The sequence below is a fragment of the Cricetulus griseus genome (assembly GCF_003668045.3).
Source record: "Cricetulus griseus strain 17A/GY chromosome 1 unlocalized genomic scaffold, alternate assembly CriGri-PICRH-1.0 chr1_1, whole genome shotgun sequence".
Lineage (NCBI taxonomy): Eukaryota > Metazoa > Chordata > Mammalia > Rodentia > Cricetidae > Cricetulus > Cricetulus griseus.
In genome coordinates this window covers 220,537,179-220,551,763 of record NW_023276807.1, presented here as the reverse complement: position 1 = coordinate 220,551,763, position 14,585 = coordinate 220,537,179, and the positions used below count along the sequence as shown (strand labels likewise).

General features: G+C 45.8%; 1 protein-coding gene across 1 annotated transcript in view; it reads left to right on the top strand.

The window, feature by feature from the left end:
- Window positions 1-14,298, top strand: part of Elp3 (elongator acetyltransferase complex subunit 3) — a 62,894-nt gene extending 48,596 nt beyond the window's left edge. The window contains exon 15 of the mRNA XM_027390311.2: window positions 13,177-14,298. Within this exon, the coding sequence (XP_027246112.1) occupies window positions 13,177-13,253 (77 nt within the window). The 3' untranslated portion in view covers window positions 13,254-14,298. The remainder of the gene's footprint in view (window positions 1-13,176) is intronic.
- The last annotated feature ends 287 nt before the right edge of the window (window positions 14,299-14,585 follow it).

Here is a 14,585-nt window from a genome sequence, read left to right as displayed (position 1 = left end):
TTGAAAAGCAGAGTCCATTTGTAGCTGGTTCTGCCTGATAATGGACTCATAATCCTACCAGAGTCCCCAGAAGAGCGACTCTTTATTATGGCAGACTATTTGCTAATGGGCCAGGAAGCCTGCCAAATGCAAACCTGTTTGTACCACATGTGCGAGTGTGTTAATACAGGACTTAGCAAAAAGGAAGAGAAGAGGTTTCCTCTTTTGTGCTCTCTCCTTCACCCTTCAGATAATTTTCTTTTTAGTTAAATTACCCTGCAGCATCCTCTAATTAAATGCACGTTTTCTGGCCTCCACATGTCTTCTTCCACTGATTATGTGTATTGCTTTTTTGGTATGTGTTTCAGTGGGCTTGTTTTTTATCACTACTATCTTCTTGCTTTTAAAACAATAGATACAGCATAAAGTATTGCACTGTTACAAGTCCTCTATTGACTTCAGCATCTTTATTAATCAGACTGGCGTTGGTGACATAGAATGCTATTCAGCTAGATAACAAGTTGACCGAATGTTTGCTAATTGCTGTCTCTTGTAGTTCAGCATGGAGACATTGTTACCTGGCTCATCTCAGGAGTATTTATTCCCTGGCTTGACATTTGTCCCTTGTAAATGAATCAAGTACCACTTTGTTGTAAATGAATGAGGTACCACTTTGTTTGTAGCATTTTGCATTAAACCATCCCACACTAAGCATCATATGACCTCCTTAATGTTCACACTTATACTATTCCTCAGTAGGCTACCATTTAGATCTTGTAGGTTTCTGAGTCTTGGGGACATTTCCTTAACAGAAGCAAGGGCACTGATGTGATGGCCTGTCAGCAGTGAAAGAACTGTGTGTTGTCATTTACCTTTTAGCCTCCTTACGTTTCAGAAATGTCTGCCATTCCAAAGGCTAGCCTTGCTTCCATGGCCATAGTCTAGGTTTCTTCCCAGTCCTGTTCCTCCTGGTTTGTGGATATTAGCAGCAATGGTTGTATGATTTCACTTAGAAGGAGAAATGGGTTTGTACCATGTAGTCTATGCTAACATCCCTAAAAATTCTGGGAGCTTTAAGGCTATTGGCTGCCTACCTTTATTGTACTAAAAGATGAGCATCACTCAGGTGTCTTTCTGGGGAAGCAAGCCTTCTCTAAGAGGCAGCTGTACTTTTTCTTAATGCTTTATTTGCAATCTTAACTCCTCATCGACTCTTCTGGAAACAGTATTGGGTTTTTTTCCTATAAATATTTGTCATTGCCTTAACTCATTTAATTTAATAATGTTTTATTGTTTATAGCTATTAGAGGCAGGATTCTTTCCCTTAAGGTGAATAGATATTGCTAAATAGCACTGAAAATATTGTTGCAGCCCTCTAAGCCAGGGGTTCTTAGAACCTTTCAGTTTGGGGACTTCTGCTTCCAACACATCACACGGTGTATTTTCACTCCTCTGGTATCCTGGCCTGAGCTCTGGACTCTGACGTAAGTTCTCTCTGAGACAAAGGATTTATGGTGGTAGTTGTTGGCTAGTTTGTTGACGCCCACCTCCATTCTGCCTCCCTGAGCAGATGGTTGTTATCTAGAGTGTCCGACACCTTAGGAATGTTTGGCATACCAGTCCAGGGCCCCAAGGTCTGTGAGGCCATTCCTTCTTCCTATGCATCATATGCAAGTTCTGATTGTTCAGATTATTTGACTAGCACAATGCTCACCCTGCTTCAAATCTAGAGGTTTAAAGCAGAAATTATTTATGTGCTTAACGATGCTGTGTGAGAACTTGAGTTGACATAGGGATGGTTTTTCTCTGGTCTGTGCTGTGATAGGCCTTAGCTGGAGTTGCTTCAGAGCCTGGGTAGCCTAGACAGGACTGTCAACATGAGCACCTTGGTTCTGACACCAAAGAGAAAAGAGTTCTTCTCCATTGGATGGCAGTCCTTAGGGAAGAATTGACACTTATCTTTTTAAATCTGTTTCATAGAATTTACCTCCAGCTATTTGACCATGGCCCCACCAGCCATGTATTAAAATGGGGGGAATGTCATGCGATTATGAGCCTGATTCTCCTTGCTGTAGTTTGGACTCTGTTCTCTGTGTGCTTCTGTGTTTCTGAAGAATTTGTCCATTTCATGTAGCTTGTCCAGTGTGTTTTTCAGTTTTTCCATAGTATACTCTCATAATTGTATTTCTTTCTATAAACACAGTAGTAATGCCTCCTCTCTTATTAAAAATGTTTTTGATACATTTATCTAGTGGGAGAGGCAATTGCATGTGTCACAGCATATGTGTGGAGGTCAGAGGACAACGAGTTGTTTCTCACCTTCCACCTGTGTGAGACCCAGGGATTGAACTTAGGTCATCAGGCCTGCTGGCCAGCACCTTTACCCATTAAGCCTCTCACCAGCTCCTTTGTGGTATGGTTTTACATTTGTTTGTTTACTCATTTATGTTTTTGTGTGTGAGTGTAAGCAATGTCCCCACTTGTTTCTATTTTAGACATTTTCTCTGAGGTAAGGTTGGGCAGCTTTAAGAATGAACTTTTGATTTGTTTTCTGTTCAATATTTTATCCCTAGTTTCTGTCATCTCCTTTCTTGTGCTAGCTTTGGGTTTAATCTGCTCATTTTTTTTTCTTCCTCATTTCTCGATATTTCTTTTCAGTGTAACCATTTGCAGCTATAAATTTCCCTCTGAACTGCCTTTTCTGGACTTGGTGAATTTGGAAATAGAATGCATTTAGTTTTTTAACATAAGAGGCTGGGGTCTGCCTCTTCAGCCTATTGGCCTGGAACTCATTTATGTACTCCAGGCTAGCTCAAGCATATGGCAGTTCTCCTTCCCCACCCTTCTGAGTCCTGGGACTATAGAAGTGAGCCACCAGCCTGCTTTGCTTTCACCTTTGTTGTTCATGGTAGTTTCCAACTCCCTGAGTTTGGCCCATTAGTCATTTAAGAGTATATTACTAAATTTCCACTTATTTATTATGAGTTCTGCAGTTTTGATCGTGTGTGTGGTGTGTGTGTGTGTGTGTGTGTGTGTGTGTGTGTGTGTGTGTGTGTGTGTGTGTCGTGTAATAAAATGCCTTCAGCCTCACAAGTAATTGTGTGGCTTGAACATTGGTACCAAGTCCTGGTCAAGGCAGAGAGAAAGCCTCCACACTTAGAGTTGGGTAGAGACCCCGCCCTAGCCTCCATTGTATATGTTGTCCTGGAACTTTTTACCCCGTGAAAAGCACCAGCTGATCCACAGTATAGAAGCCTGCCCTGCATCTGCAGAGAAGCCTGTGTCTTAAGAAGCTTCCAGCTCAGCAGCACACCTCATGGGTGCCATGGTTTTCTGAGGTGGATATGAGGAACAGGTGACGCCAGAACAGCTGCAACAACACAGAGTCCCACCCAGTCATAGGCACCTACCTCCATGGATGCTGCAGCATGAGACACCCCCCCCACCCCCACCCCTCACCCCACCCCCCACCCCCACCACCCACCACCACCCCACCCCACACACACACACACACACACACACACACACACACACACGTTACCTTCTCCAGGATCTCCCTTCCACCTGTTACTGATTTCTGGTTTCACTCCACTCTGGTAGGAAAGGGTATTTTGTCCAGTTTCAGTGTTTTTCTGGCCTGACATGATTTCCTCACAGAACATGCCATGTGCTCCAGTGGCATGATGTCATGCAAGACTGGGCCCTAGCCCATCTGTCCCTCCCACTGTGTGCTATTTTTGCCACAGATTATGTCTTCAGATTTGTGTGTTCACCAACATAGACTTATAATTATTGTTATATGAATTGGCCTTATAAATTCCATAGGAAGTAAAGAGAAATTATAAATTAAAACTAATGGCTTTTATGTTTGCTTTGTGTGATTCCCTTTACCAGTGCCCTTTAGTTCTGAATGCTCCAGGTTCCTTCAGCCTTTCTTGTGAGGCAAGTCTAGTAACAAAATGCCTTAGCTTTTGTTTTCTAGGAATGTCTTCCTCCTTTGTTCTTGTTAAATGTAGAATTCTTGGTTGGCTGGTCATTTTCTTTTCAGTGGTTTAGTAAGTGACCCCACAGTTCAGACTTCTTTGGTTTCTGCTGTCAACTGTCAGTCACAAAAAAGACCCCTTACATGTGCCAAGTCATTTCTCTAGCTGCTGTCTGGATCCTCGATCCTCTCAGGCGCCTTCTGGCCAGGAGCCACAGCTCCTCCTTTCACCAAGTGCTCCCCTCACTGTTGCATTGGCAAGATCTGGTGTCACAAGAGTCACTTCCAGTTGGTGTCTTGTGGTTTGGAGGCTGCCTTCTGGAACCACCCCCTCTATTACTTAAAACCTGTGTCAAAGAAGCTGTCAGTAAAGAGAGCTGTCCTGCTCCAGGCAGTAGATTTTCCCAGCCCTTGGCTTCTTAGAGATATGCTCATGGTTTGAGACAAGAGAAGGTAGTGAGATTGGCTGGTGTCATCGCATACATCTGCTCTGGTGACAGTAACCACTCCACTTTGACAAAGTTGCTGTGCACCCTCCCGAGTCAGACTCTCAAGAAAAGCCTGCCGGATGCTGGGCAACATCACTGGCTTGGACACCACTGTGGGAAATGATGGAATGTAGGAATCCAAGTTCTGTTTTCTAAGTTACTTGCTTTGGGTCTTTGTTCCTTTTACTGTGTAGTCTTCAAAGAGCCCTTGGAAAAGTGCAGAGGACATTTAGGCTGCTGGGTAGCAGAGTCCCTGCAGGTACCCCTTTTCCAGTCAAGAATAGGGTATTAATGACTTGCCATAACTAACTACCTTGAAGAGCTCAGTTTTATGTGGCTAACCTTTATCAATTTTGCAAATTTTTTTTCTTTTTAACAGAGCAAGAGAGAGATTGTCTGAAAGATTTCAGGTCATTGAGTTAATTGGTTCTTTTTCAGATGTTGAGAATAAAAGCTTTTCCCCTGCTTCCATGTCAGTGTGTTTTTGAGTGAAATATTGCCATCCTTTTAGATCAATGGGATGCAGTAAAGTCTCATTTCAATAGTCAATGATTGAAACTAATGAATATATTTCCCTGTATTAACACTGCAGCACATATATAACCCTTGATAAATAGCTGATTAATTGAACCAAAAGTAATTGAAACACAGTTTCTTTGCATTTGTCTCTTTCACTGTTTTTTTAATTAAATGATGTAAATCATCATCTCAATCTTTTATATCTGTTTTGTTTTTTTTTTTAATTCATATTTCAGCTTCACGGGATAGATTGGCATTGTCTTTCTCGATTCAAGTTTGGCTGTGGGAGTATGGTGATGTTCAGTCTTCATTAAATGCAATTAACATTGCTAATGATAAAGGGCAGCCTCGTACCCCAAGAAAAGAAGTGTCAACAAACAGGAATACACCTCCAGATTTTCAGTCTTGTCCTTGTCAGCTTTAAAATGTCTAAATCATTTACCAAAGTTTTCTCTCTTTCGGAATACCAGGATATGACATGAGTGCATGCTTATTTGAGCTCCAGCATTATTCTTCCTTTGTTCTGTTATCCCATGTCCTTTTCCAGCTGGAATCCCAGCCTGAGTTCTCTTATGTTTCCATGCATGTGAAGGCTTGCTTCATTTTCCCATTTTAGTAAACATTCGTATAGTTGTAACTGTCCCCTTTTTAATTTCATTTTATAAGCTTGGCTGTAAATGGTAACAGGTAGCAAGGGAAACCTGTTCATGTTGGACTGAATTGTTTGGCCACACCCATGCATCTTAGTCTGTCAGGCTGCTGCAACAGATCCCTGAGACTGGTAGCAGCAGGAGAGATTTGCTTACTGCAGATCTGATGATAACATAGGGTCCAAGGCAGTTGCATATTTGGTGTTGTGTGCAGGTCTTTCACCTGAGGGATCACCGTGTGTCTTCATGTGGCTGAAGGGCAGAAAGACAAATAGGCTCCCTCAAATCCTCTGTAGGTGCCCAATTTCCATTCACAGAACCTCACCTCGTGACTTAATCACCTTCTAAAGACCTTACCTCTTCCATTGTTGCTCTGGGGGTAAAACCTTGGCATGAGCATCTGAGAGAGAGCTGCATGTGACCCCATGTGGATGAAGATGTTTTCTTTTTGAAAAGTTGATATTTTCTTTTCATTGTGCATCCCTTAGCTATATAGTTTAGTGTTCTTTGAGCTAATTTTAAATAGGTGGAATTATGTTGCATTTTTTTTTCATTCTAGCTGCATTTGCTCAGCTTTGTAGTGAGACTGAGTCAGCATGTGCAATGGTTTGTGCATTTCTGCTGATAATGTAGGGTCCTTGATGCAGGTGTCCCATGCATTGTCTCCATCTGCTAAGTGTTTGGGTGGAAAAGAAGCTCCCCGTGGGGTGGAGCTGTTTCCTTCCTGTACCAAGTCTCCCTTTCTGGCTTTCAATGCTGTGGTGCACTAGTCTTCCAGGGTGTCCTCCATTCTGGTCTTATACTCTTGTTGGTTGTATATCATATTGTTTTGTTTTGTTTCTTCAGACTGTCTTTATTTTGTCTAGTTTACCATGTTGTTTCCTAGGTAGGGCTTTCCCACTCCACCTTTGTCTGGCTTCTTTAGTTAGTGCAGTGTTTTTCTAGTCAGTTCTGAATGGCTTTCATCCTCTAACTAATGTTAGCTTCCAGTACTCTCTCCCCCTTCTACAGCTCCAGTTACATGTCTACTGAATATCATACATACCCTCTCCCCAACACATAGTTTCTCTGTGGTCTGTTGACTGCTCTGACCAAACCTCCACTCTGCTAATTCTGCTGGGTCTAATCTGCTGCCCAACAATACCCTCATCCTACGCTTTCTTTCTTTTCTTTTTCTTTCCTTTTTTTTTTGTGGGGGGAGTGGTGGTGTGGGGGCAGCGTCTCACTGTGGACTCATAGCCTGGCTGGCCTGGAGCTCTATCTGCCTTCCTCTGCCTCCCCAGTGCACTGACATACCTGGCCTTCATCCTACTCATTTTTTTTTTTTTAACTGTCTGCATTCCAGTATCTTTTCAACCCTGACCTATCATGATTCATGAGTTCTAGTTGATTGTAGACATACTTAGATTCAGTGTCTCTCTCCTCACATGTGGTGAACATACTCCTTTGGAGCCTTTATCAGGTGGCGTCCACCTGGAGTACCTACAGCCCCTTGTCTCTCTCTCGTTGTCTTAGTGTACTTTGCCTGCTTTTGTAATCACCTGGCAGTTTACCCAGAATTTGCTCTCAATAATGCTTTAAACATTAGCTGTGTTAGCCACCTCCAAGGAAGACTTCTGCTTACCTTTGCCCAGCCTCTGGGAGTGCTGATTGGCCTAGGTCCTGTGTGTGAGCCTGCAGTACTCACTCCCAAGCTGAAGTGAGTGCACTTTGGTGCATGGTCAGACATAGCTGTCCTGCTGGTTTCCATCTTGGCCAGGTTCCCAATTCCAATCCCTGTCCCTTGACCTCTTGAGTCTATGAAGCAACTCGATCCTCCTTTGGTGGCTCCTGTCCAGCCCTGTCAGGGTGGGGAGTGTGCAGGTTGCAGCTAGCCAGGCTACTGGCTTGACCAAGCTGTGTGAATCTCCCTGCCCTTCCTGCGCCAGCAGCTGCCTGAGTCAGAACAGCCGCCCCAGTTTTCACTTCATCATTAGTAGCTGTAAGACTCTGACAGCCTTGAGATTGAAGCATTTAAATTTTGTCCACACTTAATCCTGATCCCGTATCTATGGCAATCAAGACAGTTATCTTCTCTATGCGGGCATGAGTCCTCGGCCTTCTGCCCTTCCTTAGAGTCTGGCTTCCATCACTTTCACCTCTCTGTTACTCTTCCCACCGTACTCGAAGTCATTGTCCCATCATCTTTCATATGGTGGTGACCAGTTTGTCAAGTTTTCCCCACAGGTCTTCCCCTCTCCAATAGTCCTCCCCGGGTATGGTCTGTTGACAGCAGCTCGTTGCCTGCCAACATTATCTGGCCTTCCCTGTGATTTAGTCTCTTTCTGAGCCTTCTGTTGAAATGCAAGGGTTGTTGTTTCTCAGTTTCTCCAGTGGTTTGCCACACAAAAGACTTTGAGACCTGGACACAAATGCAGAAGGTCAGGTGGTCACAAGCTAAGTTGTCCCTGTGTTATCGTGAAAGAGTGTGCTCCTCATAGGGAGCAGAAGGGGAGCACCCCCAAGTGTCTGGGGTGCCTGGGTCCAAAGGGAAGTTCTTCCTCCTCTTCCTGTGAGCTGAGTTATGGCCTCTTCAGAAAAGCCCTCCTCAGAACAGCAGCTCCAGCCCCGCCGGGTCTTAGAAAACCTGGTATATGTGGAGCTTTGTGCTGGTTCCATCCGTGGCACACAGGTGCTGAGGAGGCATTACTCCCCTCCTCTTTGTCCTCAACTGTCACATTGTTCTTTACTCTCAATGGAATTAAGTTTCCAGCTCTTCATTCATCATTTCTTCTTAAAGTGTAGTTACTTCCATGTTCTTGGGTATGTGATCAATCCCCTGAGAAACAGAGAGTTCCAGTGGGTGCAGGGATCACAATCAACAGGACCCCTCCACTGTCTACTTCCTCCTTCCAAAGAATCAGATAGAAGTGGTTGTGGGCAGTGGGTGTCCGTGTGCATGACAGCAGTGGCCAGAGGAAAACATTATCCCTTTGGGGTATGGGTCTGTCACTGAACCTAGAGAGAGGCTGCCAGCCAGCCTGGTCCTTCCTCATCCCCAGCACACATGTACAGCCACACCCAGCCTTTAACATGGGTGCTGAAGATCTGCACCAGGGTCCCCTGCTTGTGCTTCATCCACTGAACTGTCTTCCTGGTCTTCAGTAGTGTAAAACTTAAGCAACTGGGTTTTTCCATTTGTGTCCTGGTTAACTGTTTCAGTCATGTGACACACACAGTACTAGACCTCATTATGCAACCATAATTAACCTTCTCCCACAGCCAGTGACTGAGGCAGTTAGCAAGAAGTCGTGAGTAGCGTCCTCTCTTCCTCCTTAGAGCAGGCAGAGCTGTGTTTGGAGCTCAGCAGCATCACACGAAGCCAGGGAGAGGATCAGAAAGCAGGGGGCTTCTTTCCACACCAGGGGCTTGCAGTCCGAGCACATTCAGCACAGGGCAGGACCCGAGATGCCCTCACTACGGCTTTGCTGTGGCTCTGGCAGCCAGACTCGGAGATCATCTACCTATAGTGCAGAGGCCCCGATGCATGCATCCCTTCATCATATGGAGTGAGTCGCACTCTCTTCCTTTAATTCCCACTGTGCCAGGGTTGTCAGTCCCTTGAAAGAAGATAGCAGAGGCCATTTTAATAACTGCTTGTAGTGTACACAGTCAAATCTGTTTACATACATTTCCTTCTCCCAAAAGACCTAAGGCAGAAATGGAGGCCAAGGAGATAACACAGAGACTGGTCACTAGAACCACATGTGAGAATATTACCGTAGACAGTTTTTGTGGTATTCTTTTTCCTCTTGCCTCATTTTGGCATTGTCACAGCTGGCAAAGTAGTGAACATATAAATTTTTACTCTGCCTACAATAAAAATAAGGTCCTTATGACATGGATAAATTCAGTCTGTGGACCAAGTAACCCTGAAGAGAAACAAAACCAGACTTTGGGCTGTGCCCCTCCCCATATTTGCTGGTCCTCTGATAACTGGGGGCTCTACAGTGAGCACCCCAAAGGCCACAGCCGAGAGTACTTTACTCCTGCTTGGCAGCCCACGCAAGTGATGGAGTGGAGAACTCCTACTTGCACAGCTGTGTGTTTCTTCTGCAGGGGAGAGGCAGCGGCAGCCAGGCTGATCTGGGACCAAGACAGCCGAGCACGTCAGCATGGTCCAGGAGGCCACTGACGTCAGCTCCAAAGGGTAATTGCTTTCTCCTGGCTGACTAACACAAGGAAAGTTACCGTGACTGGGGACTTTGCTTGGGTCCCACAAAGGCATAGAGGAGGCAGGAGCTAGGTAGGGCCTTCAGCCAGGTGATGGCACATTCTCCTTCCAGCTGACCAAGGGCAGGCATAATACTGTGCCAGTTTGTCTGGCAGATTGGAGAAATAGCCAGGAAACAAGGTGCATCAGAAGAGGTTGGAGTTTGGACCAGCCAGAGGCCAGGCTCTCCATAGCACTTGAAGCTTCCGAGAGTCCCAGGAACTGTCTGGGGCTGCCGTATGTTCCTGAAAACAAAGCTAAGCTGGCCAGAGAGGGCCCCCACAAAAGCCCAGTGCCTTATCCAACCTGGTCTTAAGGACCCAGTTCTATGTGAAGGAGGAGTAGAGACCCCAGGAGAACGAGGCTCACTTGGAGTCATTGCTGAGAAATGCTCCCATGAGCTAGCTCCAGAAAAGCCCATGTCTTAGCCACCCACCCAGGAACTTGGGAGCGCTCTCCATCACTCACCTTCCTGGTTATCCAGGCTTATCTGGGTCTGTGATATATAAAAACACTTTGCCCAGCTCCAGATTTTAAAACGAAGCCACCATCTTGCTTTTACAGGGAGCATACAAATGAGCAGAATTATGTGTCCAGGGTCTGAACTAAGTAGATGTTAGGGGATCATTTGGGGCTCCCCCAAGTAGAAAGTGAGGAGCCAAGCCCCAGGGGTAAATCAGCCATTGTGGGAGCTGCCTGGTGGCTTACAGGTTCAGTAGACCTGTGTCTCCCCTTCTGGATGCTTGAGACCCTTACAGCATAAATAAGTCCATGGGAAATGATGCATCTCAGCCAGCAAGGTGGCAATCTGGAAGGTTCCAAAGGGTCGCCCCTCCCACCTTCTGTGTGTAGTCCTCCCACCACCTGGCTCCCAATGCCAAGACAGCTCTCATTTTCTACAGTGCATCCTACAGGAGCACATTTCTCTGTGTGTACACACATGAAAATAATGAGTGTGTAATAGGTCCCCAGACATTTACTACATCCTGATTATGTGCTAGTCAGTGTAATAACCCCAGTTTCAAAAGCCTTTGGCTTAAAGAGCTGACACTCCGGGAGGGGAGGCAGAGACACAGTGGAATAGAGCATGCAATATTGAAACAGTATCGCTGTGATTAAAGTCCATCCTTCAGGCCAGGAAGGAGAGGTGTTAATCCTGTAAATGGGGCTAGCCTCTGGCTAGAGGAAAGAAACCCCCAGGGTCTCCAGTGCCTGAGCTGAAACTGGAGAGCAAGCAGGAAAGGCTGCATAGGGGTGAGCATGGCTGATCAGTGGGGTCATCCAATTCTGTCCTTTAATATCACAAGGTCCTTTTAGGCAGGAACTAAAGCCAAGGGATTGGAGGGTGAAAAAACTTGTATTATATTTCAGACAGGAATTCAAGCTTTAGGGCCTGCCATTACTGATCCTAGGCTCTGAATCTGATTTTTTATGGTTACTTGACCTGTGGGATTATCCTCCTGTGCTCACACACATGTGGGTCACAAGGACAAACACTGCACTGTGACTTCCTATATAGGCAGTGCCTGCTCCGGCTTTCATCACGTCAGTGCCACCTATAAAAAGGTCCTTTGTCTAGTGAGAGTGAGTCAGGCATAAAGTTTGCTGTTTCTTTTCTGATGAACAGGGTTCTAGAAGGAGCTGGGCACAGATGACTGTCTGTACCTGAACACATTGGGCTTGTCATGGTTCTGGCTTCTTAGCTGCCTCCTCTACTGCACCACTCTGCCTTATTTTGCTGACTCCCTCAGACAAGGTTGAACTCTTGAAACACTTTAAAATATGTATTGAATGGCTGTACCCATTGAGGTTCTGTAATGAGATGTGTCATATACCTGTAATAAACAGAAGTGTCAAGCAGGTAGCCCTGGAGCAAGTGTGTGTCCCCATGTGTAACCACTGCCTGATGAGTGACAGCATCCTCAACTCCATGGAGGCCTGAACCCTTGTCATTTTTCAAATGTAACCATCATCTGACTAAACTATGGAGTCTTTCCCATGTCTGAATTTTGTGTAAATGGAATGTTTCATTATCTGGTTCCATCCACACAGTTCTGGGAAATTTCTCCATATGGATACAGATAACATGGTTGCTTTTCTCATTGCTGTGTTATATTCCCTTGTGACTGTACCCCCCCTGCTGATGATGATATTTGGGTTCTCTCTTGTCTTGGGGTGTTATGTTATGGCACTCGCTGGGCCTAGCATCCCCCTTTTTGCTGAGGGGATACCTTCTGGATTATGGAGTATGCCTAAAGATCTAGAACTTGGGAAGCCGGCCCTTTGGGCTTCAAGTCTTCTGTTCTTGGTGTCTGAGCTGCTGCCCAGGCCCATTATTCATACATCCACCATCCCCTTGCTCTGCACCAAGCCCATGTTGGACTGAAGTCGTCATAATAGCATGACAAGCAGAAATGTGTAAGACAGCGTGGTTCCCCTGCTCAGTTAGTCCAAGTGAACCTCCATCCATCCATCAATCCTGTACCTCCATCGTACGGTCTTCAGCTGTTCTAACACGTAAAACACTCCGACATGGGTGGAAACAAATAATGTGGGGAGTTCTGTTCCTTGTTGGTTTAAGATTGGAGTACTTACAACTGATGTCTAAGACTGAGGCACTCGGGGACTGGGCCCTCACCCCAGATCATCTGCTGTAACTCTCAGTAGTTGTCAGAACTGAGTTAAATTAGGGATAACAAGTTGGCATCCACAGAGAACTGGAGAGTTGTTAGGTGAAGAAAGCCCACCTTTCTCTTCACAAACCATGTGTTCCAGTGAGCCAGGGCCATTCCATCAATCCCACTTCTGGCAACAGCCAAAGTTTGACCGCTTGTGTGCTCCAGCACCTTGGACAGGGATCATGTTTCGCTGTGTCTGCTTTTGCTTTGCAAGCTTCTCATTCACCTGCAGAAAACCATTTGGAATACAAGCCTCCCATATGTGAACTCTCCTCTCCTTGTTCACCAGCATTCCCTCCCGTGGTGCTAAAAGACACTGGTACACACAGACCCTGAAACATGCTTTAGGCACATCTGTTATGGCCTACATAAATGTACATGCCATGTACCCTGGTCCTGTATTAACAGTTGGGAAAGGGTGTTGGTCCTACACAGCAGAGTTTGTATGTTCATACAGCTAGATGTCAGCATAATAGAAATGGGGCACATTTGCTACACTGAGAATCGGTTTGGACATCAGTGCAGTACAAGTGAGAGACAAGGCATGAGGCTGAGGAGCCAAAGCTGGCTCCTGAGGGCTACTAAACTTAGGCTGACTAGAGCTCTGTTTACTTTGTCTCTCTTGCAGGGGTTGGCACCAGGAACTACTACCGAAAGATGGGCTACAGATTACAAGGCCCCTACATGGTAAAGATGCTAAAATAATGGCCACGGCAATCTACCTTCTTGCAGCATCCTCCCTGGCAGAAGACCAAAAGTGGGGTCTCTTAAATACCCAGTAGAGGCTGAGCGAGTTAGATGGACCTGCATGCCCCCCCACCCCACCCCCATGAAGTACTTTACCCTCCCCCTGTGGCTGTTAGCTCCCAACTCTAGCCTCTGCTGACAGAGGCCAGAGATACCCTCTTTGTGTGCCCATGTAGTCACTTCTGGTTTTGAGACTTAAATGATTTCCCAGTTTCTAAATTCTGCATGAAGGCTGCAGGTGACCCATTTGGGCTCAGACACTGTGACAAAAGCAGATCAACTCCTTTGGCCATCATCATTTGTGATTGTCATCTGAGGGACAGCCTCAGGAGAAGATTATTTATATACCCGGAAGATGAAAGCTGGACTGCAGCACAGAAAAGCTGTGGACATGATTCTGCCCTTTAACCACAGGCACATTCACCCTGGAATGGAGAAAATGAGATTTGCACTGGGAGTCATTTGGTGACTGTGCTCATGTCTTGAAATGTGCTGTGTTTAGGAAAGGAAGAGCTGAGGATGTGGGTTGTATTGATAAGCTTGGCGCCAGCCGTCCTGTCAGGGGCCTATCCTGAGCCAGGCTGTCACAGAAGCCTTTGTCTCACACTTATACTCCTGACATCACAGGGCGGCGTGAGCAGCCTCCCGTGTGCTGGGCTAGCTCTGCGCCAGCCAGTTCTGTCCTGAGCAGACATGGTCCACTGTGCATAGCCAGAGCCTCAGGGCCCTGGTCAATACTAGTCCATCCTCATAAGTGTCTCTCTGCATGTTAATTCTGTAGATTGTGTTGATGGTGCTGTATGGAAACAGTTTGGCTAGTATGTGGAAGCAGGCCTGACTGACCTGAACAGTGGGATGGTGAGCTCTCCCAGGCTCCTTCATCCAGAGGAGTCTAGGCTCTGAGAGAGCCTGCCTCACCTGCGCATCTGCCATTTCCAGCAGTGTTTAATGAAAGCTGTTCTCTGAAAGGTCTGAAAAATAAAGTCTTTAGCATAAAAGAGGAGTCGTGTGGAGCTTTTTTCCCTCACCCAGTAAATGTGATGGCATTTGTCAAGAATTTACAGGTTTCACTCTGGTGACACCGTGTGTTTCCCCCCGGGTGCCATTTGCCATTTCATTACACTGCTGAAAGCAAGTGGCAGAGGCTTTCTCAGGGGTGCACTATGGCACTCCAGCCACTTTCTGAGAATGTGGTTTGGGGAATTTAGCTATTTCTTAGTTATACATTTCCCCCACAAAATATAAAAAGTATCAAACTAATAAAGCGCAACCCCCCCCCCCCAGCTTTTA